The sequence below is a fragment of the Podarcis melisellensis genome (genome assembly GCF_964234715.1).
Source record: "Podarcis melisellensis genome assembly, chromosome: 1".
Classification (NCBI taxonomy): Eukaryota; Metazoa; Chordata; class Lepidosauria; order Squamata; family Lacertidae; genus Podarcis; species Podarcis melisellensis.
Genome location: NC_138528.1, coordinates 66517448 through 66545375, shown reverse-complemented (window position 1 = coordinate 66545375; position 27928 = coordinate 66517448). Strand labels below are relative to the sequence as shown.

The window sequence follows — 27928 nt, the reverse complement described above, 5'->3', positions numbered from 1 at the left end:
CCTAGATTTGGGGGGGGGAATAAAGGAGGAAAAATTATTTTTCCCCCCCAGGCACAGGGCTGGGGCGGGGGAAGCCTGAGCTTCCCCCTCCCCCAGCCCCCAGAATGGGACCCAGAGCCATGCCGAAGCTGCATGCAGCTTTGGCATCGCTCTGGGAGCTTGCAGGGCTGGAGGAGGGGGAAACCCTCTGCCAGCCTTCTAACCAAGTCGGAGGACAGCGGGAAAGGCGCGCTGCACCTCCCGCTGTCCCCCGAGTTTGTGGGGCTGGCGGTGGGGCTCTCCAGGCTTCAGCAAAAGCCTGCATTCACCCCATAGGGCGCACACACATTTCCCCTTCATTTTTGGAGGGGAAAAAGTGTGTCCTATAGGGCGAAAAATACGGTATATGCATGGATTCAAATTTTAAGATAATCACTATAAGTTATTACTATAATTAAGCAGAAATGCAATATACTTCACCATAGTATGTTGTCATGCCCCACTGCTTTTGAGATTGCTAAGGCATTTGGCTGATCACAACTACACACCGAGTGTACTGGACTAGACAGCTGCTGCCTAAGACCACAAGCAGAGTGCAAGGCAGAAGTTGAATCTTGTCCTCCAGTAGTGAACCACCCATTTGGCCCCAGATTTGCTATTGCAACAAAACAGCAATGTCTCAGTTTCTTGGAAGGAAGCTTACTCACACCAGCTTGCCTTCTGAGTATGGCAGAGGCAGAGTGTCGGAGCCTCAAAACACTAAAACACTCATTTAATTCCACCTGTTTAACAGAAGGCGAGCCAGTTCATTTCCCATCCAAATTAATCCTCTAATAAATATACTTTGATTCATCCATGAATGGTATAAAATTAAATTACAAATTAATATCTCGCCCAGATCAGTTAATCTTCAATTAATTCACCCACAACTAATTTTCTGCGCAAGTTCTGCTCCAAATCTATTCCTCTTCACTTAATTTTGCTATTTGTTGTTCATGTATTTCCCTAAAGTAAAAGCCTTCCCAGATCACCAAAAAGCAATTTGTTGTTTTTTAAAAAGAATTCTCTGTGTTAGAGAAGAAAAAGATCCAAGCTCTTACAGCAGCATTGTACAGAGAACAAGAATAGTGGCTTAAACAAAAGTTTCCTCAGTGATGCTTTGAGACAGAAGCCATGTTCAGTTAATTATCTACAAAGTAGTATTGTTATAAGTTCAACACATCTGTTGGTTCTTGCATGTGTGCCTACCACCTATGTGGTCCTCTAAAACTTGCCTTCTATAGTGGTGCTTGCTATACTATATAATAATAATAGTAATAATAATAGTAATATTTTTATACCCCATTCATCTAGCTGGGTTTCCCCAGCCACTCTGGGCGGTTCCCAACAGAATATTATAAACACGATAAAAGATCAGACATTAAAAACTTCCCTAAACAGGGTTGCCTTCAGATGTCTTCTAAAAGTCAGATACAGTGGTACCTCGCGTTAAGTACTTAATTCGTTCCGGAGGCCCGTACTTAACCTGAAACTGTTCTTAACCTGAAACACCACTTTAGCTAATGGGGCCTCCTGCTGTTGCCGCACCGCCGGAGCACAATTTCTGTTCTCATCCTGAAGCAAAGTTCTTAACCTGAAGCCCTATTTCTTGGTCTGTAACCTGAAGCGTATGTTACCTGAAGCGTATGCAACCCGAGGTACCACTGTAGTTGTTTATTTCCTTGACATCTGATGGGAGGGCGCTCCACAGGGCGGTCGCCACTACCGAGAAGTCCCTCTGCCACATGAAAAAATCACTTCCAGCAGGGGCCCACAAGCCAGAGTAAGACCCTTGGATCGTGCTGCAGAGTCCCAAGTTAGAGACCCCTTGTGTGTTACATTGTCAATGAGTTTTGGTGTTCCTATAGTGTTGAGTGATGTGGCTAAACTGACATTTCTCGGTCCAGTAATGATTGATGGCTCTTCCTTGGCTTCTTATCATGCACTGGCTGTAACGGCCTTGGATGCTGCAGTTCTATGCTTGTTAGGCTGTGACAGCAGCTATTAACGTCCCAGACTAGCACAGATTGCTCTGATGATTATGTATAATGGTTGTGTCTGAATGAAAGCAGCACGTTAAGTGTGTGATTATTTATCCTCCTTCACTCCGGCTTCTAATAACACTTTGATAAATGGCTGCTGTTTAGGAAATGTTTAAATTTACTGCGGTGGACGCTTCTTCTGTTTTAGGGTAAGTAGAGTGGCTGGTGTCTACTATGTATTCAAGAGGAAAGGACCCTCATCTAAGGGAATTCCCCACTCCAGCCTCTTGTGCCCCCTAAATCTTCACCTAAGAGTTGGGGGCAGCACCCAAAAAAAGAGAGAAAGAAATGGGAGGGGGAGAGTCAATAGTTCGCAGATCAGGCCTGCCAATTTTTATGGGTTAGACTTTGAGTGAACTAATTGCACAGCGGTGAAGGTTTTTAGAGTATCTTTCGCCCCTGATTCTCTGCATGCTCACCTGCATAAACATATCTAGAGTTACAAACCACAAGTGTTCCTTCAAATTGCAATAAGGTAAGTAGATGCTTCCCTCCCATTGTAAATAAGCTGGGCGAAGTTTTACATCCAAATCGAGGTACCCCTGGGCAGTGGGCCAGCAGGGGCTAGCCAAGGATGGAAGCATTCCTAAAACTGGGGCAAGGGGGAGCTCAGCCAACCCACAGTCATTCTTTCCCAACCATTCTTCTTCTAGCGGAGCTGCTTCAGATATTTGAAGGGAGGAGGGGACACGATTTCAGTGGTGCCCACCTCTGCTGGGCTTGATCTTTCTCCTTGTCCTGTCACTTGATAGGGATCTGGGCAGCTGGCCTGATTCTGCACACAGAGCTGCTGCCATCACATGCAGTTTAGCCCTAAAAGAAGGGTGGTTTGGTCCTCCGCCTGACTGTGGGCTTCTCTCAAGGTTGGGCAGTGGCCAACTACTTGATGTCGAGAAACTGCTTTGAAAACATCTATGGAAAGCCAGTGCTTTGAAATGGGGAGGATAATGTCAGCCTCGTTAGATGTGTACACTTGGGGCCAGCATAACACTTCTCGAGTTTCCAATTCTTTCCCCCCACTCTTCTTTTTTGTAAACAGAATCAGCCAAATAGGAAGTAAAATTCGGCAGGTCTCTCTGGAGTCTTGATTCCCGACCCTTGTCTGACATTAAAAATACAGCTAAAAAGCTACTTTTCCCTCATTGTGGCATGCTATGAAATTAACTTTTATGGCAATATGCTGGTTCAGAGACCGCCAAGCTGTTTGGGCCCAAGGGCTCATTTGGAAATTGGATAAAATTACATGAGCAACACACACACAGAGAGAAAGAGCAACCAAGCACATACTACAACTGTGTTGGGTACCAAAAACTGTTGCTTTCAAGCCTCTTTCATCAAGCAGAGGGGGGACATTCCCTGGTGGACACTGTGGGTGCCGTGGGTGTAGCCAAGGGGGAGCAAGGAAGGGCAGCTGCCCCCACTAAATCAATAAAAATCAACAAAAATACATAGCTAACTGAGGTTTTGCCCCCCCTAACAAAAGGGCTGCCCCCCCAATCCTGGCTACGCCCATGGGGGCACCTGTGTGCCCGCAAGCACATTAACAACCCCTGTACTAGGTATTGCTCGTCGTTGTGCAATGTACTTAGTTCGCTTCTGTTAAGAGTCCTAGGCAATGCTGTACAGCTGTTTCTTGAGTTATCACTTAATTACCATTACAAGGTTTCCAGAAAGATCAGAACCTGGGGGGGGGGGGGGAGAGTGTGACAAATGAATTAGGAAGGTAAACATTGGCCATCTGTTGAACAGCTCTTAGAACAACAAGAAGAAATTATACTTCTACAACCAAACCTGTAAATAAGAATCCAGAGATTCTGGTGAGAAATGTGCTGTCGTGGGGATATTTTCCTCCCTCTATCAATAGAAAAATAGGATGCCTTGATTTTATGCCCAGCCTTTCCTGTCTTCAAGTGCTAGTTAAAACATTAGATTACAAGAATGGAATATTAAAGAGTCATTTAGGGGTGGTTGTTTTTTTCTTGTCAGTGCTAAATTACTGTGGAGTAACACAAGCTAAGGAGGTGGTAAGTGGGCTTGTATGTTTGGCTTTTCTAGTTCCAGTTGGCTGGCACTCTAGGAGCAGATATTCTTGGAATATGCCATCTGGCAAACTGGCAAACACCCTGACCACGATTAAGCGACCGGTTTGGCTTGCAAAGTTCCACTCAAGGATTAACGCCTTCTATCTTCGCAGCATGCCTGCAGCCTCCAGGGTATAGTAAGCAGCATTTCTGGCAAGAGATGAATATGAACCGCTATTCATCCTGCAGCCTATCCTAGAGATCTTTAGCTGAGAGAACTGGAAAATGAAAGGCAATTCCTAATTTTTACTGTGTGTATGTGTGAACAGGTGTCCCATTGGACACAAAAGTGGCTCGATATTTTGGATACGGTGGAGAGAATGCCTTCTTTTCTTTTGGCCTCTTATTGTCAATTTATACCGGTAGATAAATCTGCAGTTTTAAGTCCTCTTATCTGTAAGCAGCTGGCAGTTTGAATGAAGATTTTATTCCAGCCAAAACAACAATAAAATTTGCTTTCAGCCCCTCTCTCCATTTCCCTGAAAAGTTGCACCAAGTCTTTTCACTGACAGGAAAGGGAGTTTCTCCCCCTAGTGCTAATTTCTGCATGGGTGTGTGGGTGTGTGGAATAGACAAATTGCAAACGCATTGTGGCTGGGAAGGGAAGTGTTAAACCTCCCCTCCCCATCTGCTATGATCTTGATAGAAATTGTGCCTGACATTTAATTTACCAATCACAGTGCATGTGATTTAATCACATTGTTAACATGTAGTGTAGTTAGGCCCTTAGGGAGGCTTTCCCCCTTACATTGATCTTAAACAACCATCTGGCCAAGTTTTGTGATTTTAGTGCAAAGCAGAAAATTCCACAAATAGTGGCAAAAGTCTCTCAAGGCAGTCCGGAGCACTGTGGGTAGCGTAATCTGGGCTGGCCTTTTTGTGGGATTTGGTGCACAGCCACGTGATAGGAAGGGACTGGCTGTGAGATGTTGTGTTGAAGTCTCCAGTATGGATGGGCAAATGTCAATGTTGGTTTCTCTCAATTTCTATTATTTCTAATCTCAATTTCAATTTGCCACTTTCAACACCAGTTTTGCATTTCTCTTCCCCTCCCCAAGACCCCATGAAAATTGTTCAGTCGTTTAGTGCACTTTTCTCCTACCTATACATATTTTTGCAAGCAAATTCCTCTAAAGCATTGCATTTTTGTAGATTCAGCTGGGCCAGATTCAACTAAGCTGTGCAAGCGGAAGCCAGCGCAATAAGCCGTATTCATGCAATGGGACTCCCTGCTTCTCCTCTCCCCACATACCCCAGTGCCCTCCCCAAATCGGCTTAAAAGGATTAGGACACACACACACACCCCACACACACCCTCCAGAACAGCATGAGGAGAGAGGAGAGGAGAAATTGTTTCATGGGGCAAGCAGAAATGATCTCCTTTGTGTGGTGTTGAATTCCACCCTTTAGTTGTTTGGAGAACTCTATCGCAAAATTTAGACAAGTGTGAATTTTGAAGGATATCTGTGTTTTCAGTTGGCATATTCGTTCATGAAGTACCAATTAGCTAAGTTTAGATTAAAATGTGAATAGAACTGAATTGATTCCCCCCATCCCTAGTTTCTAGGAATTTAATTAATATATTTCTGGGACTAGTTGTGTAGAAGAGAAGAACATTCCTGAGTTTATTTTGATTTTGTTTTTACCTCAATATATGTATTTTTTATTTTAAATATTCCTTTTCCTTTCAACAGCTGGACCTAAGGGCAAATGGCTGCCATCCAGATTAATAGCTAATTTGATTTATTGTTGTTGCTGGGTTGCGTGTAGATAAGGATTTCAGATCTTTGCAGGATCCAACCTTTTGTTTAAGTTGGCTAAGTTGCAATGTTTACAAGAACCCGGCATCTGTTCCATGAGAACTGCAGTTCCCCTTGCTTGGTGTATTCCGCAAGTGTTTAGCTTGAATCTCCTGGCTCTCCCAAAGCAATGCCTTGAGGGTGAAATTCTTAATGGAATAAGGTTGGACTAAAGATTTGAAAAAGTAGGTTGTTTTCTCAACATGAAAGGGACATAAATCTGGGACCTCTTCAGATGTTCTTGGGACTTAGATTGCAATCCTTACCCCCACATACCCAATGGAATTTGAAATTACTCCTCAGGAGACAAAGTTCCATAGTTGTGCTGGTATTTCTATAGGCCTATCTGCCTCCAATGAAACTTATTCATGAAGGAAAACGTGAAAAAGTCAGGTTAATTATTAGTTCACTCCGTTCTTTTTCTGCTTCTGTGTTTCCACTGTCAGCTGTATTGTCCATCTTTGATCGGGTTTGCATAAAATATCGAGGCTCTGTTTTTTCCTAAAAGGAGGAGGTTGTGTCGTGATCTCTTGACACAGCTAACAGAACTTTGCTTTGGTTATAACACCTGGGTAGCAAAACATACCTTCTTCTCTTTGAGCAAAAACTCCTATATTGTGGCCTGACAGTGTGACAATGGTGCAAAGGAATCTCCCGGTTGAGTAGACACTTTCCCCACCCTCACCCGTGAAGCCCCTTTATAATAATAATGCTCTGTTATGGTGTAGCATCATTCCAGGAGTGTTTTAGATGCAAGAAAGAAAAGGGTGCCCAGTCAGCCATCACTGAAAAGAGGCAATATGCTTCTGATTACCAATTGCTGCGAATCGCAGGTGAACAGAGTGCTCTTGTGTTCAGGATATTCTTATGTTCCTTATGAGTTGTGCTATAACAACAACAACAGCAACAACTTTTTTTCCAAGAACAGCAAGGTTGTCAATAACAAGAGGCATCTCCCCCACCCCTGAAATAGTGTCAAAACACAGTGGTACCTCAGGTTAAGAACTTAATTCGTTCTGAGGTCTGTTCTTAACCCGAAGCACCACTTTAGCTAATGGGGCCTCCTGCTGCTGCTGTGCAATTTCTGTTCTCATCCTGAGGTAAAGTTCTTAACCCGAGGTACTACTTCTGGGTTAGCAAAGTCTGTAACCTGAAGCGTCTGTAACCTGAGGTACCACTGTATCTTCCTCCATTCTTGCCTTCATAGTGAGATAGAAAATGACGGGGGGGGGGGGGCAATGACAGCATTTTATCCCAGCCCTGTTGCAGCCTCTTCATTCAGTGTTCTGGCGGTTCTGCAAAGTGTGCTCAAAGTGATCTGCTTCCATATTTCATGCTGCCACAGAAGAGTCACAAACTTCATTTTTTCCAGTGCAGTAAAACATTGCTGTCAGGGAACTGACATCTAAAGCGCCGGAGGCGCAAAGGCTCACTGAGGGTGAGAGAGCAGTAGCAGCGGAAGAGGGAACCAGTAGAGGGCGAGCAAGAACTCCAAGGGAAAGTGAGTCGGAGGGATGGCTCAGAGACGCTTCAAGCGAAACCAGTGGGGAGGTCTCAGGACCTCCTATAGGGACACCCACACCTCGACGGAAACTGTCACGCCGAGAGGCCAGACGACGTGTTTCCGTTAAGGAGCTTTTATGTTGGAAACGTTTCCGAAAGCAGCCACTTTCGGATTCTACTAGTGATTGACGCAGCCATGCTGGAGGGGCTCCGTCACAGGCAGAGGTTTGAAAGCCTGATCAAACTCTGAGGGACTTGCATTTTACGCACAAGCAGCTCATCGTCCCATCACAGCAATCCGAAAGTCTCCGAAAGCCAGCTTGTGCAGGGAGAAGCATCATGAGCAATCCAGCCGGAACCGGGGAAGCAGGAGCAGCTGGAGGAGGTCCAAGCCTGGAAGAAAGGTACAGGGCGTTGGAGATCCAGTTGGCGCTGCAAACGGCGAGGCTTGAGGAGAGGAGGGCTCAGGATGCAGAAAAGGGAAAGGAGAAAACCACCCCGCTCGCCAGAAAGGTGCCAGGATTGGTGCAGACATTCGGGGGGGATCCCAGGAACTATCATGCCTTTAGAACAGAGATGCAATACGCTCTAAACTTGCAGTTTGATGACTTCCCCGATGAGGAATCGCGAGTGGCGTATGTGATTGGCCATCTCGAATCCGGGGCGAAAGATTGGGTTAGACCCCTGATGGCAGCGAATAATGAGATCTTAAAGGACACGAGGAAGTTTTTTCGTGCCATGGACCTGATGTTTTCCAGCGATATTGAGCAGGGGGTGGTGCGAAGGCAGTTAATGGCTTGCCAGCAAGGAAGCAGATCTGTCCGTGAGTACTGGACTGAATTTACCATGTTGATTCACAAATTGGGGTGGGACCTATCGGCGGAGCCCATCCAAATGCTTTTCGAAGAGGGGCTTTCTTCAACCGTCAAAGATGAGCTTTCCCGGGGCCCCAGGGCGGAGTCTATGGACCAGTTAACCAAATCTGCGCTGGCCATAGGAGCGCGCCAGGAGGCGAGGGCTATGGAAAAGCGGGAAGGGAAAGGAGACCGTTGGAGGGAGTTCCGCATTCCAGACATTCCAGAGCCATCTTTCCCGCCGGCAGAGCCGATGGAAGTTGGAACAGCGCGGGCGCGCGCAGTTTCAAATCCCAGTGAAGGGCGGAAAAAGGAGGGAAAGAGCGCCAAGAGATGTTATCTCTGCCAACAGCCAGGGCACTTTGCCAGAGTTTGCCCACAAAGAAAGGAATGGCAAGGGATGGCAGGAGCTGTTGGGGGAAAGGAAGAGGAAGGCAAGGAGCAAGTAAAAGCCAACGCCTGGCTGCCACCGTTGGGGCACAGCAGCCAGGCCAAAGAGCAATGAAAGTGCCCATGCCAGAACCCCCCAGACCCGCTTTAGTGATAGAGGTGTTACTAGAACTGCCAAACGGACACCCACTAAAGGTCAAGGCGCTTTTGGATTCAGGCAGCTCCTGTAATTTCATGAGTAAGGAGTTTGCAGCTGAGCACCAGATACAGACTATCCCTTTAAGTAACCCCTTGCAGGTGACTACGATTGACGGCAGAGAGCTGTTGGGGGGAGAAGTTAGCCAACAGACTGTCCCGATGATAATGAGAGTGGCAAGGCACACCGAACAGATAGCGTTTAATGTGGCCATCCTGGGAGGAGCGCCCATCATTTTGGGGATGAGCTGGCTGGCGCTACACGATCCGCTAGTGGGCTGGCATCAGAGGGTGGTCTCCTTTGGGTCAGCGCATTGCCTAGAACACTGCAAGGAGGGGAAGGTTTCGGGAGGAGACAGAGTCACCCTAGCGGGGATGGAAGTAATGGACAAAGGGAAGGTGCCCCCGCAATACGCAGATCTGAGCAACGTATTCAGCGAAAGGGAAGCAGACAAACTGCCACCGCATAGACCCTTTGACTGTCAAATCAACCTACTCCCAGGGGCCCAACTCCCAGTAGGCAAGCTGTACGCCATGTCAGACAGGGAGATGCAGGAGCTGAGGGAGTTCATTGACAAAAACTTGAAGCGAGGTTTCATCAGAGAGTCCCGAGCGGTGGGGGGCAGCCCAGTGTTTTTTGTGGACAAAAAGAACACAGACAAACCGAGACTGGTGTGTGACTTCAGGGCCCTCAATGCAGTGTCGGAGCCCCTGGCTTTCCCTATGCCCCGAATTGATGACATTTTGACCAGAGTAAGGAAGGGAAAGATTTTTACAAAACTGGACCTGCGGGGGGCGTACAATCTGATACGCATAAGGAAGGGAGATGAATGGAAGACCACCATGTTTACCCCGTTGGGAGCCTTTGAATACCTCGTTATGCCCTTCGGTCTACAAGGGGGCTCCGCGTGTTTTCAAGCTTTTATAAACCACGTTCTGGGACCTTTGCTCTATAAGAATTGTGTGGCCTTTTTAGACGACGTGTTGGTGTATTCGGAAAATGAGGAACAGCATGTGAGGGACGTTCGAGAAGTGTTGGGCAGGCTGCAAGCCAACCAGCTGTGGGTGAAACTGGAGAAGTGCCAGTTTCATACCAAGGAGGTGGAGTTCCTGGGGTACCGCTTGTCAGACAAGGGATTGGCCATGGATCCAGGCAAGGTCCAAGCGGTACTGGAATGGAAGACACCGAAGACCAAGAAGGACGTGCAAAGATTCTTGGGATTTGGGAACTTTTATCGGAAGTTCATCAAGAACTTTGCCCACTTGACGGCGCCCATCACCGACTGTCTCAGCAGCAAGAAGAAATTTGTTTGGACGGCAGAGGCGGATCGAGCCTTTGAAGAACTGAAAAGGGCTTTCGCCTCGGAAGAACAACTTCTGCATGTGGATTTACGAAAACCCATGAGAGTGGAAACAGATGCATCCGACCGGGCGGTAGGGGCGGTCCTTCTTCAACCGGGGAGGAGTGCGTCGGAGTGGAGACCGTGTGCCTTCTTCTCGCGGAAGCTGAATAAGTCCGAGAGGAATTACACGGTGTATGACAGGGAACTACTTGCCATTCACGAAGCATTCCGGAGGTGGAGACATTTATTAATTGGGGCACAACACAAGGTGCAAGTGTGCACCGACCACAAAAATTTAGAGTATTGGAGAACAGCTCGAGTGCTCAACCAACGACAAGTGAGATGGGCACAGGAATTCTCCAAATTTAACTTTGAGATTTGTTATGTGCCAGGCCCAGAAAATGTCAGGGCGGACGCGCTCTCACGCAAACCAGAATATTGGGAAGGGGAGGGGGTGATCGAAGAGAGACATGTCATCCCGGAGGACCGCTGGGTGTGTGGGGCGGCGATGGTGGGGCAACGAGAACTGGTGGAGGAAACGGAAAATGATGAATATGCCCAGGATAAGCTCAGAGGTCTCAGGGGGGAGGGCGAGAGCCCCGGAGGTTTTGAGGAAAGAAATGGGGCATTGTATTACAAAGGGGCACTGTATATACCCGAAGGTGAATTGAGGGGGAGAGTACTCAAGCAGTTGCATGATAGCCCCACGGCGGGACATTTTGGGCAACACAAGACCATGTGGTTGGTTACCAGGGAATTTTGGTGGCCTAAGGTGAGGGAAGATGTAAGGGAGTATGTAAGAGGGTGTGACCAATGTCAGCGAGCCAAAGGGGAAAGAAGGGCGCCGGCAGGGTTATTAGAACCTTTACCCACACCAGAACGGCCTTGGGAAGCGATATCAATAGATTTTATGACGGATCTGCCAAGGTCCAAGGGGAAAACAGCCATCATGGTAGTAGTAGACCTGTTAACTAAGATGTGCCACTTTGTAGCATGCTCACATGCAGTCACAGCGGAAGAAACGGCGAAGTTGTTTGTGGAACATATCTTTAGGTTGCACGGGGCTCCCTCGAGGGTGATCTCAGATCGAGGCAAACAATTTACTTCCAGGTTCTGGAGGAAGCTCATGAGCTTGTTACACGTGGAAGTCAATTTTTCAACTGCCCGGCACCCTGAAACCAACGGGCAGGCGGAAAGGGAAAATGGCATTCTTCAACAATATCTTAGGTGTTATGTCAATGACAGAGAGAACGATTGGGTCGAAAAGTTGGCGTTAGCAGAATTTGCCTACAATAATGCGGAGAATGTGTCCACAGGGATGAGTCCCTTTTTGGCTAATTACGGGTGTCACCCCAGGGCATTTCCAGGGGAAGGAGGGGAGAGATGGAGCGTCCCAGCGGCTGAACATTTTGTAGAAGAGATGGAAGCCATCCATCAGCAGCTCCAGCTCAACTTAGAAAGGGCTAAGGCACAATATAAGAAGCAGGCAGACAAGAACAGAAGGGAAGGTGAAACCATAAGGGTGGGGGATCAAGTGTGGTTGTCAACCCAAGGGTTGCCGTTCAAAGGGGGTTGTAAGAAACTGAGGCCCAGAAGATTGGGACCCTTTGAGGTGATTCAGCAGGTCAACCCGGTAGCTTTCAAACTCCGATTACCCAATCACATGAAATTGCACCCAGTGTTCCACAGGTCGTTACTGTCACCATACAGGGGAGGAGGTGAAGGGGAGCACGTCAGGGGACCAGCCTTGGAAGAGAGGGAACGCCGCAACCATGTAGCGGAAATCCTCGATTCCAGGTGGAAGGGAAATCAGGTGGAGTATTTAGTGGCGTGGGAAGGGGAACCGGAGTCAGAAAACACCTGGGTAAGTGCGCAGGAAGTCAATGACGAGGTTTTAACAGAAACGTTCCATCAAAGGTTCCCGAGGAAACCTCAGCCGATAGCAAGGTTTAGGAGGGAGTATTTCGGCACCACCGATGAGGAAGAGGAAATGGAAGGGTTCGCGGAGTCGGAGTTGGAAGAGGGAGTGGACTCTGATGACGAAGAGTACCTAGAGAGTAGGAACAGCAACAAGTGGAAGGAAGTGTTCGCGACGTCGGAAGATGAGGGAGGTTCTTTCAAGGGTTTTACCTCCTCACCGCCAGTAGGAGAGGAGACGGGAGGGGGTGAAGGGGGCCCTGGAGGGGAGGTGGATGTCAGGGAACTGACATCTAAAGCGCCGGAGGCGCAAAGGCTCACTGAGGGTGAGAGAGCAGTAGCAGCGGAAGAGGGAACCAGTAGAGGGCGAGCAAGAACTCCAAGGGAAAGTGAGTCGGAGGGATGGCTCAGAGACGCTTCAAGCGAAACCAGTGGGGAGGTCTCAGGACCTCCTATAGGGACACCCACACCTCGACGGAAACTGTCACGCCGAGAGGCCAGACGACGTGTTTCCGTTAAGGAGCTTTTATGTTGGAAACGTTTCCGAAAGCAGCCACTTTCGGATTCTACTAGTGATTGACGCAGCCATGCTGGAGGGGCTCCGTCACAGGCAGAGGTTTGAAAGCCTGATCAAACTCTGAGGGACTTGCATTTTACGCACAAGCAGCTCATCGTCCCATCACAATTGCTTTGCAATGTTCTCCTTTTGATGGGAACAAAATATGGTGCCTCTTTCAGTCCCTATCCTGCTCCAGCTTGTTCTGTACAAGAGAACATTTTGCGCTGTGATTCCTTGTTGTTGGGTGTGCTTGGCTTCTTTTCAGTGCAAAGTAAGCAAAGCTTGTGTGTTAGCAACAGGAAAACAGTGGGGACCTCAACCCAGGGGATGAACAAGTGCCTTAGAAACCAGTTGAGTTGATGTTCAAAGCAGACAGAATGTACTTTTCAGTTTCAAACTGAATCACATGTGCAAAGAAGAATAAAAATCCTGTGAATACTGCCATTCTTCCACAGCCTGGCACCTTCCAGCTGCTTTGAACTACAAGTCCCATCAGCCCCAGCCAGCACACCTGTAACATAGGAATCCGTACTGACTTTGGTTGAGGGGAGTTGTAGTCTAGAAAAGCTGGAGGGCGCCAGGTTGAGGAAACCTGCTCATACTGATACATCCTGTCTGACTTATACAAGTCTCTGTTGCAAGTCTCCTGATATATAGTTTTGCCTCCATTGGAATGGGGCTCATTCACTTTAGGTTACATGTATGAGGATTCCTTCCTTTCCTGCTCTCCGATGTTAATGGAGAAGTGACATTAGCAGTCAATATAATGCATAGAAGGAGCACAAAGGAAATGTTTCTCCTCCACAAACCTAGAAAGAGGAAAGTTGGAAGTCTGGCAGGAAAGACAATCCATGTGCAGCACAGATCTCTGTGCATCACTCTTGCACCATATTGCTTCCTTTCCCATCTAGATTTTCCTGCCTTCAGTTGGGCTTCCTCCGTTCAGCTGCTTGATTTATTTCCTCTTCCCTTCCCAACACTCCATTCCCAGCTGCATCCTTACACAGAACTGTTTTCCCCCTGCGAGTGTAGAATTGAAGCGTGAACCTGCCTGTGTGTGAGAGAGAGGGAGAGAGAAAGAGAGGGAGCATCTGTCTGGCATGCAAAAGGTCCCAGGTTCAGCACTTGGCATCTACAGGTGGAACTGGAAATATCCTCTGTATGAAGTCTTGGAGCATCACTGCCAGTCAGTGTAGACAATTCACAGTGCAAACTAGATGGGCTTTGGTCTCCTTTTGAATGAGAATTATTAAAAAATCTCGGGCTGCCCTGAAGATCAACATATTTATTTTGGGATAAACCTTTGAAGACTACAGTTCACTTCATCCATGTTATTTTGAGTTGCAGGTGAGGTGTAGACAGCAAGCAAAAGGGTAATAATAATAATAATAATAATAATTCAATTTAATTTATATCCTGCCCATCTGGCTGGGTTCCCCCAGCCACTCTGCTTTGCTTACATCATATATAAAAACACAACAAAACATTAAACATTAAAAAACAAAATATCCTATACAAGCAACAAATAAACCAATAAATCAATAGAAATCAATAACAATAATAAACAATTTACAGTTATACCCAAATTAAGCTGGAATGCTTTGCCAAGACTATTTACAGGTCCCAGGTATGCTCAAGGCAACCTGCCTTGATAGAAAGTGAGAATGAAGAATTACTGCCCAGTGAGTGCATTCAGTCCAATCCCAGAGTAACATATTTTTGCTGTAACTTGAACATTAGTTTAAGACACCAAAGGTGTCATGGACTTTGAAGACACTCGAACTCAGAATGCAAGGGAGAAACATGCTAAGAGGAAGGCACGCTTGGCAAATCCACACTGTGATCAACCCCCGCCCGGGAACCAATGTCCCCACTGTGGAAGGACGTGTGGGTCGAGAATTGGCCTCCACAGTCACTTATGGACTCATTGTTAAAACCGTGTTTATGGAAGACAATCTTACTCGGCTACAAGTGATCGCCAAAGAAAAAGAAGTCATCTTCTATGCATTTTACCATTGGCCAATCTCTGCATACAGTTAGTATATTCTGCACTCTTCCATATCTGTTCTGCATATTAGTGTAATGCAAAAATTCACAGTCAGTCTGTGATTTAATGCAACCTTCGCCCATGGAATGTTATGTGCAATTTGCACAGCTCTCTTGGTAATCACCCTGTCTTTGTAAAGTAATTAACAATATCTCCTTAGCACCCCAGCTTGTGTCTGTCCTGCTGGGACAAAGATATTTACAGCTTTGTGGATTCCCTCCCTGCAGAGAGATGTCATCTCTCATTTATTCACCATGTTTACCCTGGTCCTGAAAGGCTTTATGGCAGGAGGCAATAAAGATCTCATTTCAAATTTCCAGTGTCGCTTTTAGTGGGCGGAAACAGCAATACTGTAGCTAGTAATTTTATGGACAGACAGGCTTCTGATTCTTTGTGTCTTGTGCTCTCAAAAACTACAAAAATTTGGCAAAATCAGTATGTGCACACATGTGCATGGGTGTGCAAGTTTGCCTAATTTTGTAGAATTGCAGCACAGTTTGAAATTCCTACTTCTGAAATACTTGGTTCTCACTCTGTTCTCTACTCTCATATAACTTTCTTTTCCTTATTTACTAACACAAACTCTCAGAAAGGAACATGGACTTTCCTTGTTGGGAATGTGCTCCAGGCTTCTGATTATTTTGGCTGTCTGTATCTTTTGCAGCACTGCACTATTCTTTTCAACCAGACCTGTACAGTGTTCCACTGCAACGCAGATTTATATGAGTGTTATGATATGCCCATAAAATGAATGCATGCAGTCTGAATAACTGAATTTCCTATCCTTGAAGTTCTACTCTATAGAGTTTAATCAATTAAAGAGATACTTGGGTTCTTTAAGGAGTACCGTACTTGGCCATGTGTTTCCTAATCTGGATCTCTCTACTCCAAATGCTCTGCTAGCAGCAGACTCACTGAATTCAATGAGGTTTATACTACCAGGACATAGGTCCTGGTACGTGTCCCATGGTGTGATGTGAGAGCACATGAGGCCTCACCTTGCTGAAGCTAAGCAAGTCTGTGTCTGCTATTTTATGAAATCACTTACACACTCATTCACTCTACCCACAAAACAATACTAGTCGGTTCCTGGATGGTTGACCTCCTGGGATTCACATGCGAGGGGACCACCTTGGGTTCTGTGATGGAAGAAAGGCAGAATATAAATATAGGAATGACTATCATGGTTCTGTAGAGGTTTAGTGTTCCATCCATGCAATCTAGGCAAAGTGTAGGACACACTGAGCACATTGAACTCAATGGAACTGAAGTGTGCAGGTATATTTAGTTTCTTGGCTATGTTTTTATCCCACCTTCTGACAATGAATGTCTCTCAAAGACCCTCCTAAACTCTTTCCAGCCTGAATCAAGTTCATGCTCAACATTGGTGAGTGAGGCTCCTTAATTGTGTTGGAACAGTAGGTTATACTTTTCTTGAAAATCACATCTGCCACTGAGAATTGATTTCCCCCCCTTTTCTTCTTCTTCTTCTTTCACCTGTTTTTATAAACTGAGCCCTTTTATGTCTCTCTTTTGGAGGGAGAGGCCAGCAGGAAGGCATCAAAATAACCAGCGATGGGGAGGGGGTTTGTCTGTGACCTGCTGAGATTTTCTGTACTTGTAACAAGGAGTCTGGCTGCATGAGGTCAGTGAACAGAAGGACCAGAGTAGCCATACCACAGCCTGTTGCGATCATGACCTTTATTTCAATAGAAACTGGTAGCGAGAGGAAGGATGAACGATCTGAAGGGCAAGTCAGTGTCACAGTTGCAGTTCGGTCCCAGATGATGGCTCTGCTTATAGATAGGCAGCTTGGCAATAGGTTTCCATTGTCAGTTGCAGAGCTTTTCAGGAGCTTGCCTTTTGTGTATGGGCCAAAAGATATGTAGGGTGGCAGTTTGAGAATGCAAGGGGAGTGCTGTGATAATTATAGGCAGGGAACAGCTGCTCAAAACAGTCCCACAGGCAAACATTTGAGCTTGCGTCATAATCCCTTGTGCACAACCCTCCTCCCTGCCGGTTACGCTTCTGTTTTCTGCTATTTGGCTTTAGCCTGTCTTCCGTGTGCAAATGTGCAATTAGTTCACAGTGCATGTTCTAATATGAACACACACTGTTTCTGAGGACGTGTTCTCCAAACCACCTTTTGAGCATCTTGACATTTCCAAAGAGTTCTGACCTCCTCTGTTGGTCTTTGAAAAACCATCAACACGGAGACAGAGGCACCAGCTTCTTCAGACAATGCAACTTCAGGCAATGTCCTCTGAACATCGAGGGGACCTTGCTCCCTCAAAATGAAAATATTTGGGGGGCCAAAACTGCCTCAGCCCTTAGGAGTCAGAGTCTATATATGGGAAGCTTCCAGACACCCTGTTTATTGAGCATTTGTTCTGTGTACAGAGAGGTTATAGGATGTTGTGTCAAGCAACTGTTTCCCCTCATTTTCTAGTTCATTCCCCATTGCTTGCCTTGTCTCCAGAAGTCTGGTGTGGGGGCAGGGATTGGGTTTGGTCACACAAGAGTGCTAGATGAATTGGAGCTGTGAAACCTGAATTTGCCAGAAGGCAACGATGAACAGAATCCCCACCCCAAAATAGTCTGCAGGCCTCCATGTGAGTAAGAGGAGACATGACAGGAGTGTATAAAATTATACATGGCATGGAGAAAGCAGGTATGGAGAAGTTTTTCTACAGAATACTAAAGTCATGGACATGTGATGGTGCTGAATGTTGGAGGGTTTGGGCCAAAAATTAGGAAGTACTTCAACAAAGGTGCATTGTTGAACTACAGAGTTTGCTCTCACAAAAGGCAGTGAGGCCACCGCTTTAGATGGCTGTAAAAGCAGATTACACAAATTCATGGAGGTGAAGGCTAGCAGTAGCTGCTAACCCTGGTGCATAGGAGCCAACTCCTAGGGGCTGAGGGGACTTCGTCCCCCCCAATAAAATATTAGAGGGGGCCGGGTACCTCCAAAATTGATGGACATTGCTATTCAAATGGTGTGCGTGCACTGTGTCATGTAGCTGATTATGCAGGACAGGCCTTACCTGCCCCCCGCCCAATATTTTATTCAAGTTCGCACCCCTGTCCTGATGGTTATGTTCTACCTCCACTCTCAAAGACAGCATGCTTCTGAATACCCATCTGAACCAAAGTCATTTTGTTGCATAGCTTTGTTGTTGTAAGTCAGTCTGAGTTGCTTTTGCAAGAGAGAGGAGAGAGAGAGAGAGAGAGAGAGAGAGAGAGAGAGAGAGAGAGAGAGAGAAGTGACAGAAAGAAAGAAAGAAAGAAAGAAAGAAAGAAAGAAAGAAAGAAAGAAAGAAAGTTAGTTCTAGTGGGGCTAAATTTATCTGATTTAACCTTTGCCTCTCAATTTTTCTGTAAAGAAGCCCAACAAACTACCAGTTATTTCAGTCGACCATATACCAACTTTCTGCACAAGCAACATATTCTAGGTTATTGCAGTCACATAAATAGCACCGTTCATATCTATTGTGGGCCAATTCCATCACTCAATGAGATTTTCCATGCACTGACTGTCCCTAGGACTCTCTTTGAACTGAGAACGTTTGGTATTCTGCAAAACTGTCTGGCTTCCCAGAGTTGATTTCTTCCAAAATGGAAGTGTTCGAAACATTGCACAGTCTTTTACTGTAGCAATACCATATCTAAAGAAATGACTCAATGTCACTAAATACATTAATACAATGTGGCATATTTTCATTTCTTTTATCTTTCCTGTAGATTGCTTTAACTATCCAAAAGATGGACCAGCATCTCCAAAGAAGTTCAAGAACGTCCCTGAGCTTGACTTCAGAGGCAGGTGCTCCTCTGTCTCCTCTGAGTGGGCCTTGGTAAGAGTTATCCCGGAGGAAGAGATGACGGAAAACAACCTTCTGGCTGTCCGGGTTATGGTGACCAGTGATGGAAGCAGGTATTTTGGGATGCTTGGATTTGGGAACTGAAACCAGCCTATTTCCCAGCAGGAAGGAGAAAACATGGTTCAGGAAAACCCAGGCATTGTAAAGTCTGTTTGTTAAAATAAACACAGGAGGTGGTATGGGGGAGGAAGGATGAAGCACCAGGAACATTTATTTTTTACAGCTGCCTTGAACCTCTTGTGGGCATGTGATTAACTTGCAGGAAATATTTACATCCTACACAAAGTTCTGAGTCAGTGCTTTGGGGAGAGGGATTTAATTGAATCAAGACTGGTTCTGCCTCTTATAAAAATTACACTATTAGAGTTTTCAGGGAAGTAGCACATTCTAGGCCATGGTTTTCATCGCCTAAATATGAAGAAGTCCTGCCCTGTTTTGCACTTTAATTACTTTCGCTCAAAGGTGGCCGAAGCGGACTAAAACTCACATCATCCATCACCACTGGCTGGGACTGATGGGACACAGAGTCCAACAACATCTGGAGGGGGGCACACTAGGTCCATCTATTGCAGCTCTCCTGGTCTGAAGAACCATCCAAAACCCAAAGATAGCAAAGTTTTATGAAAAAAGGGATCGGACATTGGCTAAAATGCAGAAAATATGACTAGGAGCAAAAAAATGGGGGAAATAAGATTTTTTAACTTAATAAATAGCCCCTGAGAACAAGCAAAACTTGTGTACACAGTTTTCATAAATAATAATAATAATAATAATAATAATACTTTATTTATACCCTGCCCATCTAGAAGCAAATGGGAGGAACAATTATTGTAACTGGTGAGACACCAGTTTGGACTTTCTGAAACAACAGTGAATTAAAACACAGACATCCTTCAAAATTCACATTTCTCCAGTGAAGTAATGTGTACAAAAATGCATGTATTTGAGTAAAGGGGGGGATGCATATACTAATTAAAATAGCATAGAAAATAACGTAGAAAACACATTAAGGGAAATTGACTTGCAAAAATGTGTGTATTAGGCAAAATTGCACACAAAAGCGGGTAAATTAGGAGAAGTTCACACTGAAACGCTGATCAATTTTCTTGAGTTCTTTTAACACCCCCCTCCCAAAAAAAAAATTGGGGGAAAGAGAAGCTGAGAGAAACAGAGGCTGACAGATCCATGCATCTCTAAGAGAATGTATCCTGTGGCATAAGAAAAGCCCAGCAGTACCGATGAAGAATAGCAGTTCGAAAGCACCTCCGGGTGCAAGTAGATAAATAGGGGCCGCTTACTGGCGGGAAGGTAAACGGCGTTTCCGTGTGCTGCTCTGGCTTCCGTGTGCAGCTTCGTCATGCAGGCCACGTGACCTGGAAGTGTCTCCGGACAGCGCTGGCCCCCGGCCTCTTAAGTGAGATGGGCGCACAACCCCAGAGTGTGTCAAGACTGGCCCGTAAGGGCAGGGGTACCTTTACCTTTACCTTTACCGATGAAGAAACTCATGGGTTCCCATCAAGCTTAGTAAAAATATCTATGGCATGAAACAGATTTCTGCATTAAATTTAGACTGCCTCAAATTCCTGGAAAGTGCTAAAAGTAATTGAAGAAGCTAGTGCCTTTGCAATCAGTGTTAAGCTACTGTGAATATTTAAGTTGCAACTGCTCAGCACTTTCCATTGACCCATGCTTATGAAGACAGAAGTGCAGCTGTGAAATATTTGACGGGCAGTTTTGTTCCACTTGCTGGCCATATGCTATTATTGTGACAGGTCTTTCTCTTTTTTGCTTCTTAGCTCAGATCTAGAGCCTGATTTTGATGGGGACGCATCTATCTCTGAAAGTGATGAAGGGCTGTCCCCATTGCCTGAGCCAAGGACCAGTGCCCCATCCCTACAAAAGCCTCTGTTGCGGAACACAAGCTTGGGGAAGAAGGAAGAAGGCCATGAAAAGTCCAAGGCTGCAAATGGCAAGTTCTGTAACAATCCATTCACGCCATCAAGGGGTCATTCAAAAGCTGTTGTTGTTGTCCAGAGAGTGATTGGATTTAACTGTGCAACTTGTGAATGTTGGGATTCCAAATTTCCCAAAGCATTTTAGCTTTCAGGAGCTTGGCCTTAGCTTGCCCACAGCTACGGTAGCCAAGAGGGGAAGAGGCTGGAGCTCCAGCACCTTTAATAGTTAGAGTAAGTTGGAGCTTCTGAAATGCCTAGCTCCAGAACTATTAACAGTTCGTGATCCTGTCATCTTTGGTAACTGACCACTCTAACCAGATTCCACTGTGACACAGCCAATGGCGGCCAGAGGGACTGTTACTCTAAAGCACTGCTGGGGAACCCTAGGCCCTCCAGGTACTTCTGAACTACAGCTCCCGTCAGTCCCAGCCAATATGGCCAAAGGTCAGGTATAATGGGAATTGTAGTCCAGTAACATCTTGGTGATCATAGGATACCCACCAATACTCAAGAGCAGAAGTAGGGAACCTGTGACCCTTCAAATGTTGATCATCACAGGCCACTGGCTGTGCTTGCTGGTGCCAATGGGTGGTGTAGTTCAGCAACACCTGGAGGGCCAATGGCTCCCCACACCTGCTCTAGAGAGTGGGGAAGGGATTGTGGAATTAAAAAGAAAAACATCACGGAATACATCCAAACAACTGAACGCAACACTGCAAAAATGCATAGGCCTGAATTTGCATGGTTGCAAGATAAGTGTCATTAAACACAATAATACTGATAGAATCCTGAATAGGTTTCATTCCTTTATTTTTCCATTACTTCATTTTTATCCTTGTTTCATTTCAAAAGACCAAGGTTTTTCATTGTGACCTGTAACCACTCTGCAACCACAGGCTTCTCCAGTTGCCTTTGATGTGAAATTGTTCAGAGAAATATCAAGTGGAGGTTAATTCGGTTTTTTGCTCTGACAGCACATTGCAAACATAAATTTGCAGAACAATAACTTGATAAAAAAAGGCAATATTTTAATCCAAGCACCCCAGGCAAAGAGCCTTGTATGAATTAAATTGCTGTTTGAATAACGATTATCTTTGGAAATGCAACAGGGAACTGAAGAGGTGTCCAGCTGAAGAGGACCATGTGTAATAACAGCAGAAGCCTTTCTCTTCCCCTTACTTTGTTTTGGCCAAACAAAGCTCAACTTTCCTTCTCAAGATCAATCTATGTTACAAATGTTCCTCTTAGCTTGCTGTTATCTTACCTCCAAACTCTTCATTGTCATTGACAGGGTCACATGGTACATCATGTATTTTCTCCCTTTTTTGCTCCTTAGTTGCCTTTTATATCTCTGTTCCACCCCCGCGGCTCTGTTGCATATGCTTTCTTACTTTCATTGCTTGTTTGCCTGCGCAGTGCAACTAGCTTTTTCCTGAAGCATATTGGAAGAGTTCTGTTTATTGTGCTCTGCATATTCCCATGGGAATGGTCATGGTGATAAATAACTTCTGCAGAGAAAGACAAATGTTACATTTTCTCCCTCAGTTATATGAAAGCCTACAAGGAAGAGAAACAATAAGAGCCATAGAATCTGCAGTGCACAAAACAAGCTCTTGTGACGCAGGATTCTGTGAAAGTTAATCATTTAAAAGTTGAACAGCAATTCCAAGGAGTTGAGAAGTGGCACTTTCTGAGAAAACACTGGTTGGTGAACGTTGCCCTCTAGTGGTTAATAGGCACTTTCATATTGATCTGCATGCCTGCTTGGTCTTTCAAGTTGCTGACTTAAATCTATGCTTGAAAAACAGAAATCTTAACTGCCGTATTTTTCGCTCTGTAACACGCACCAGACCATAACACGCACGTAGTTTTTAGAGGAGGAAAACAAGAAAAAAAATATTCTAAACGAAATAGTGGATATATGATTTTTGTGGTTCATGTTGTGGCCACAGACATGTGATCTGACAGTGAGTTTGGAGTAGCCCAATGCAAAAATCCTGAGGATCCATGTGGATCCATGCTTTGTAACCACGGAGGAGGGAAGGAAGGGGAACCATGGATCCTCTGCTCACGACTGCAGCAGATCCCCCCCCGCCACCCGCAGGCATTCACTCCATAACACGCACAGACATTTCCCCTTACTTTCTAGGAGGAAAAAAGTGAGTGTTATGGTGCAAAAAATACGGTATATACTCTGCTGGCAGGGATGAGAAGCAGAAGCTGTGCCTCTCTAGATGGTGCTGGACTTCCGCTTCCATCAGCATCACCCAGCATCACCCAATGGTCAGGAGATGGTGGGAGCTAGTAGTCCAAAAAATATCCAGAGGCAAGAAGGTTTCCTGCCTCTGCTCTACTGCTTAAAATGAAGGCCTTTTCAGATGACACTAAAGATGCAACCAGTGCTGTTTTTCTGGGGAAAGGTGTGCCAGAGGTCACTCTTGCTCTCTTAGAATGGGAATGGTGCCCACCTGAGAGCTGCCGGAACTGAGTTCCGGCTGGAAAAAAACACTCTGGATGCAACTCTATACAGCAGTACCTTAGTTCTCAGACTTAATCTCTTCTGGGAGTCCATTCGACTCCTGAAACCATTCGAAAACCAAGGCGGAAGCTGCGTCGGATGTTCGGCTTCCGAAAAACGTTTGCAAACTGGAACACTTACTTCTGGGTTTGCGGCATTCAGGAGCCAATTTGTTCGGCAACTAAGACATTCGGGAACCATGGTTCCACTGTATATATTTATTCAGAAGTAAATCCTATTATGTCCTGGAAGACTTACTCCCAGTGTGTATACTGGATTGCAACTGAAAAGTGCTTTAACCCTGCTGTTTTTTTGCATGTATATAAGTTACTAATGAGAAATATCTGATCTAGATAGTGCAGATCTAAAGATTGTTTGGTGTTTGATTTGGAATTGCCAATGTGTTACAGTAGCTCAGGGTGGGGGGTGGGGTGGGATATACTATTCTTGGAACCATGGAATTTCACTTCCAGGGCAGGGAATGGAAGCACAAAAGGACATACAGTTGCTTGACCCCTTAGTGAAACCTCTATTCATTCAATATATTGTTTTAAATCTTTTTCAAATGGACCATTTTAAAGTGTCCTTTTTCATTTCTTTAGCTCTTCAACGAGCCCAGAGTCTTCGAGAACCTTCTGCATCGAAAAAGTATCAAAACTGGAAGAAGAAAATTCAGTCAAGTAAGATTTAGAATGGGTCTTAACTGTTTTCCTTTCCACTGGTTCCCTGCTCCAAATCCCTTTCCTCGTGAGGTTTTCCCCTGCTGGGGTTTCAAATGAATGATAGTCACATGATTGGTTCTCCCTTCTGGCCCATCCTGCGTCTGCAAAACATACACGTGTTAGAAGTTGGAGTCCAACAGCATCAGTGGAGGAGCATCTGCCTTGCTTGCAGAAGGCTATCCATGGCCCCTAATCCTGATGCCTATGTTCTGCTTCCACTAGCTTCTGAATGCCAAGTGCTGGAGGGGAGAGTGTTGCTGTGCTTGGGTCCTGCATTTGGGCTTTCCGGAGGTATCTGATTGGTGTCTGTGACAACTACCTCCTGTGCTAGATGGGCCCACTGGCCTGATCCTGCAAGACTCTTCTTATACTCTTACAACAGAAGGTCCCAGCTTCAATTCCTGATATCTCCAAGTCAGGTTAGGAATGTCTCCAGTTTGAAACCCCAGAAAGCTGCTGCCCTAGATGGGCCAATGATCTGATTTGGTGTAATACAGATTCGTGTGTTCTTGTGATACTGCTCAGGTATTTCTTGCCTGTGGTCTGTCTTCTACTATGACATGTGGACCTCTCAGCATCCAGGGACACAATTGGATCTTTGAGCAAGTGGCATGCCCATTTGGTTAGCACAGCTACATACAATCTCTGAAGCTGTTATTCGGCTTCTGCAATGCATTCTACCTTTGAAGGTGACCTGGAAACTACAACTAATCCAGAATGCGGCAGCTAGACTGGTGACTGGGAGTGGCCGCCAGGACTATATAACACCAGTCCTGAGAGATCTGCATTGGCTCCCAATACATTTGCAAGCACAATTCCAAGTGTTGGTGCCGACCTTTAAAACCCTAAACGGCCTTGGTCCAGTATACCTGAAGGAGCATCTCCACCCCCATCATTCAGCCCAGACACTGAGGTCCAGCTCCAAGGGCCTTCTGGCAGTTCCCTCACTGTGAGAAGCGAAGCTACAGGGAACCAGGCAGAGGGTCTTCTTGGTAGTGGTGCCCGCCCTGTGGAACGCCCTCCCACAAGATGTCAAAGAGAACAACAACTACCAGACTTTTAGAAGACATCTGAAGACAGCCCTGTATCAGGAAGTTTTTAATGTGTGATGTTTTATTGTGTTTTTAATATTCTGTTGGGAGCTGCCCAGAGTGGCTGGGGTATAAATAATTTGTTATTATTATTATTATTATTATTATTATTAGGCACAGTAATTGTGAGAACTTGCCAGAGCCCACTTCCTATAATAATAATAATGCTGTTGTTAATAATAATAATAATAATAATAATAATAATAATAATAATAATAATAATGGCATTAAAAGTAATAATCCTGACTGCAGTTTCCACAATTAGTTTCTATTTTCTTCTCCTTTTCTGTAGTTTCTTCCTCTTCTACTGAAGTTTGTAAGACCTGTTTTTGTATAGCTGTGCCTTCGCCTACTGGTTAAAAACCAACAAGAGGCAAAACTTTAACAATCTTTTAAGGGTAGGTGGGGAGCAAGCCTACTGCCAGGTCCTTTTGCAGCTTGCTCATTTACACATTTGTTTAAAGCTTTGCCTATCTATGTGTGTAAACCTCCCATGTGGGTCTGGTGATGAATCTCCAGAGGGAGCTAACAGCCCACCAGAAGGAGATGAGTGAATTTTAAGAAAATAGCAAAACCCATCTACTGACAGAAACCAGCTCCTGCCCCAACCACAGTATTTTGATTCACCACCTCCACCTGCCGTTGTCTGAAAAGCTGTGGTTTTAATATCTTTATAAAATTCAGTGTGTTTAGAAACCAGAATCTTCAATACGGACTTGTCACCCAGGCCAGTGTGTGCGTGCGTAAGTTCAGTTCACTCCCCTCCCCCTTAAGTGAGCGTATTTCATGATGTCAATGTAAAAATAAGGGGACCTGTACTCTCTTCCAGAATCTGGATAGAAGTGCAGTCACGTAATATTCAAATAAGCCTTTAAACTGGATCAGTCAATCAAACAAACGAACAGGAACAGTTTTTCTGTTGGCTTGCGGTGAAGCCGAGTTCCTAAGGTTCAGGTGTGTGTGTCATCTGAATTCATTTGCACCTGTTCATGCAAAACTCATCTTTCTCTCCACTAAACAATTCCATGGCTTCCCCACCTCCACAAGCAGCCATTTGCAAAAGCTAATCTGATGCAGGTGTGCTTCAGTGCTTTTGTCTGGGTTTCCTGCTTTTGGCACTAATTTGGGTGCCATGATCTAATGAACTAATGAAGGGAGAGGAGGGGTGTAGCTGAAGAAAATCACATGTTGCTGCTAGAATAGCAAGGTGGTGCAAGTGTTGAAGTTTGGCATATCTATTGCAGCAGATTGCAGAAATAGTCTGTTAAGACTGCTGGTTGAAAGAATAAAAAAACTTAATTTGCTGATAAGCAAATCAAATTCAGAGTACATACAAGCTTATACAGGAACAGATGGAGCTCATTAACCTGCAAGGTAGCCCATCTAAGAGAAGAAAAACCCTAATCCAGTGATGGCCAAACTTGGCCCTCCAGACTACAACTCCCAGCATCCCTAGCTAACAGGACCAGTGGTCAGGGATGATGGGAATTGTAGTCCCAAAATGGCTGGAGGGCCAAGTTTGGCCATCACTGCCCTAATCCTAAACCTCCACTGCCTTGCAGTTATGCTCATTCATAAGAAAGGCTTCAGGAATAAACCCTGAGGAACAATCTGTATCCATTGCCTTGTGGAACTTCTTTGGGAGAAGCAAAGGCTAAGGAGTAAACTCTACACAAATTGAGAGTGGAGTCCCTAAGACAGTCGGATGGCATCTTGTATGTCTCATTCCAGCAACTCCTGCAACCAAGCTGGTGCCAAACATGTTGCTCTGCTTTCCTTTGGACCACATCCGTGAGGCTGATATTGTGTTGTTGTTTTTAAATAATTTTTATTAACAGGCCAATCAAATCACATTATTTCCAAATCACATTAGTTCCAAATTATACAGCCAGATTTTAAAATTTTGTTGGGGGTACCCATACATCAAGCTCCGAACGAGTCCAAGAATCACTTATATTGCTGCTTTAATAATAATAATAATAATAATAATAATAATAATAATAATAATAATTTATTATTTGTACCCCGCCCATCTGGCTGGGTTTCCCCAGCCACTCTGGGCGGCTTCCATAGAAACCAGAAAACACTAAAATATCATACATTAAAAACTTCCCTGAACAGGGCTGCCTTAAGATGTCTTCTGAATGTCAGGTAGTTGTTTATCGTTTTGACATCTGATGGGAAGGCGTTCCACAGGGCGGGCGCCACTACCGAAAAGGCCCTCTGCCTGGTTCCCTGTAGCTTTGCTTCTCGCAATGAGGGAACCGCCAGAAGGCCCTCGGTGCTGGACCTCAGCGTCCGGGCAGAACGATGGGGGTGGAGACGCTCCTTCAGGTATACTGGGCCGAGGCCGTTTAGGGCTTTAAAGGTCAACACCAACACTTTGAATTGTGCTCGGAAACGTACTGGGAGCCAATGTAGATCTTTCAAGGTGTTATGTGGTCTCGGCGGCCGCCCCCAGTCACCAGTCTAGCTGCCGCATTCTGGATTAGCTGTAGTTTCCGAGTCACCTTCAAAGGTAGCCCCACGTAGAGCGCATTGCAGTAGTCCAAGCGGGAGATAACTAGAGCCTGCACCACTCTGGTGAGACAGTCCGCGGGCAGGTAGGGTCTCAGCCTGCGTACCAGGTGGAGTTGGTAGACAGCTGCCCGGGATACAGAATTGACCTGCGCCTCCATGGACAGCTGTGAGTCCAAAATGACTCCCAGGCTACGCACCTGGTCTATTCTGAATAGCAGCTGCTATAGAGCAAGCAAATGGAGAGGATGTTGCCTTCATGCAACCCTGTAGCTTGCAAAGTAAAACTAAATATAAAGTATGGTGATGCTGACTAGGGAACCTGTGGCTACAAGGCTCCTTTCAAGCCCAGCCAGTTGGCTTTCCAAGAAGCATCTAGTTGACCACTGTTGGAAGCCGGAGGTTGGATTACGGTGGCTCTTTGGTCTGAATCAACAGAGCTGCTCTTACCTCCATTCCTTGAATGCTAGGATCTGAAGGTGAAACTAAGAAGTTT

General features: G+C 45.5%; 1 protein-coding gene across 7 annotated transcripts in view; it reads left to right on the top strand.

Annotated features, from left to right (window-relative positions):
- MICAL2 (microtubule associated monooxygenase, calponin and LIM domain containing 2) overlaps positions 1 to 27928 on the top strand; it is a 140633-nt gene that overhangs the window by 87220 nt on the left and 25485 nt on the right. For all 7 annotated transcript variants that reach the window (XM_081926794.1, XM_081926793.1, XM_081926792.1 and 4 more), the window contains 3 exons: positions 18493 to 18682; positions 20426 to 20598; positions 23705 to 23782. In XM_081926794.1, the coding sequence (XP_081782920.1) occupies positions 18493 to 18682; positions 20426 to 20598; positions 23705 to 23782 (441 nt within the window). The remainder of the gene's footprint in view (positions 1 to 18492; positions 18683 to 20425; positions 20599 to 23704; positions 23783 to 27928) is intronic.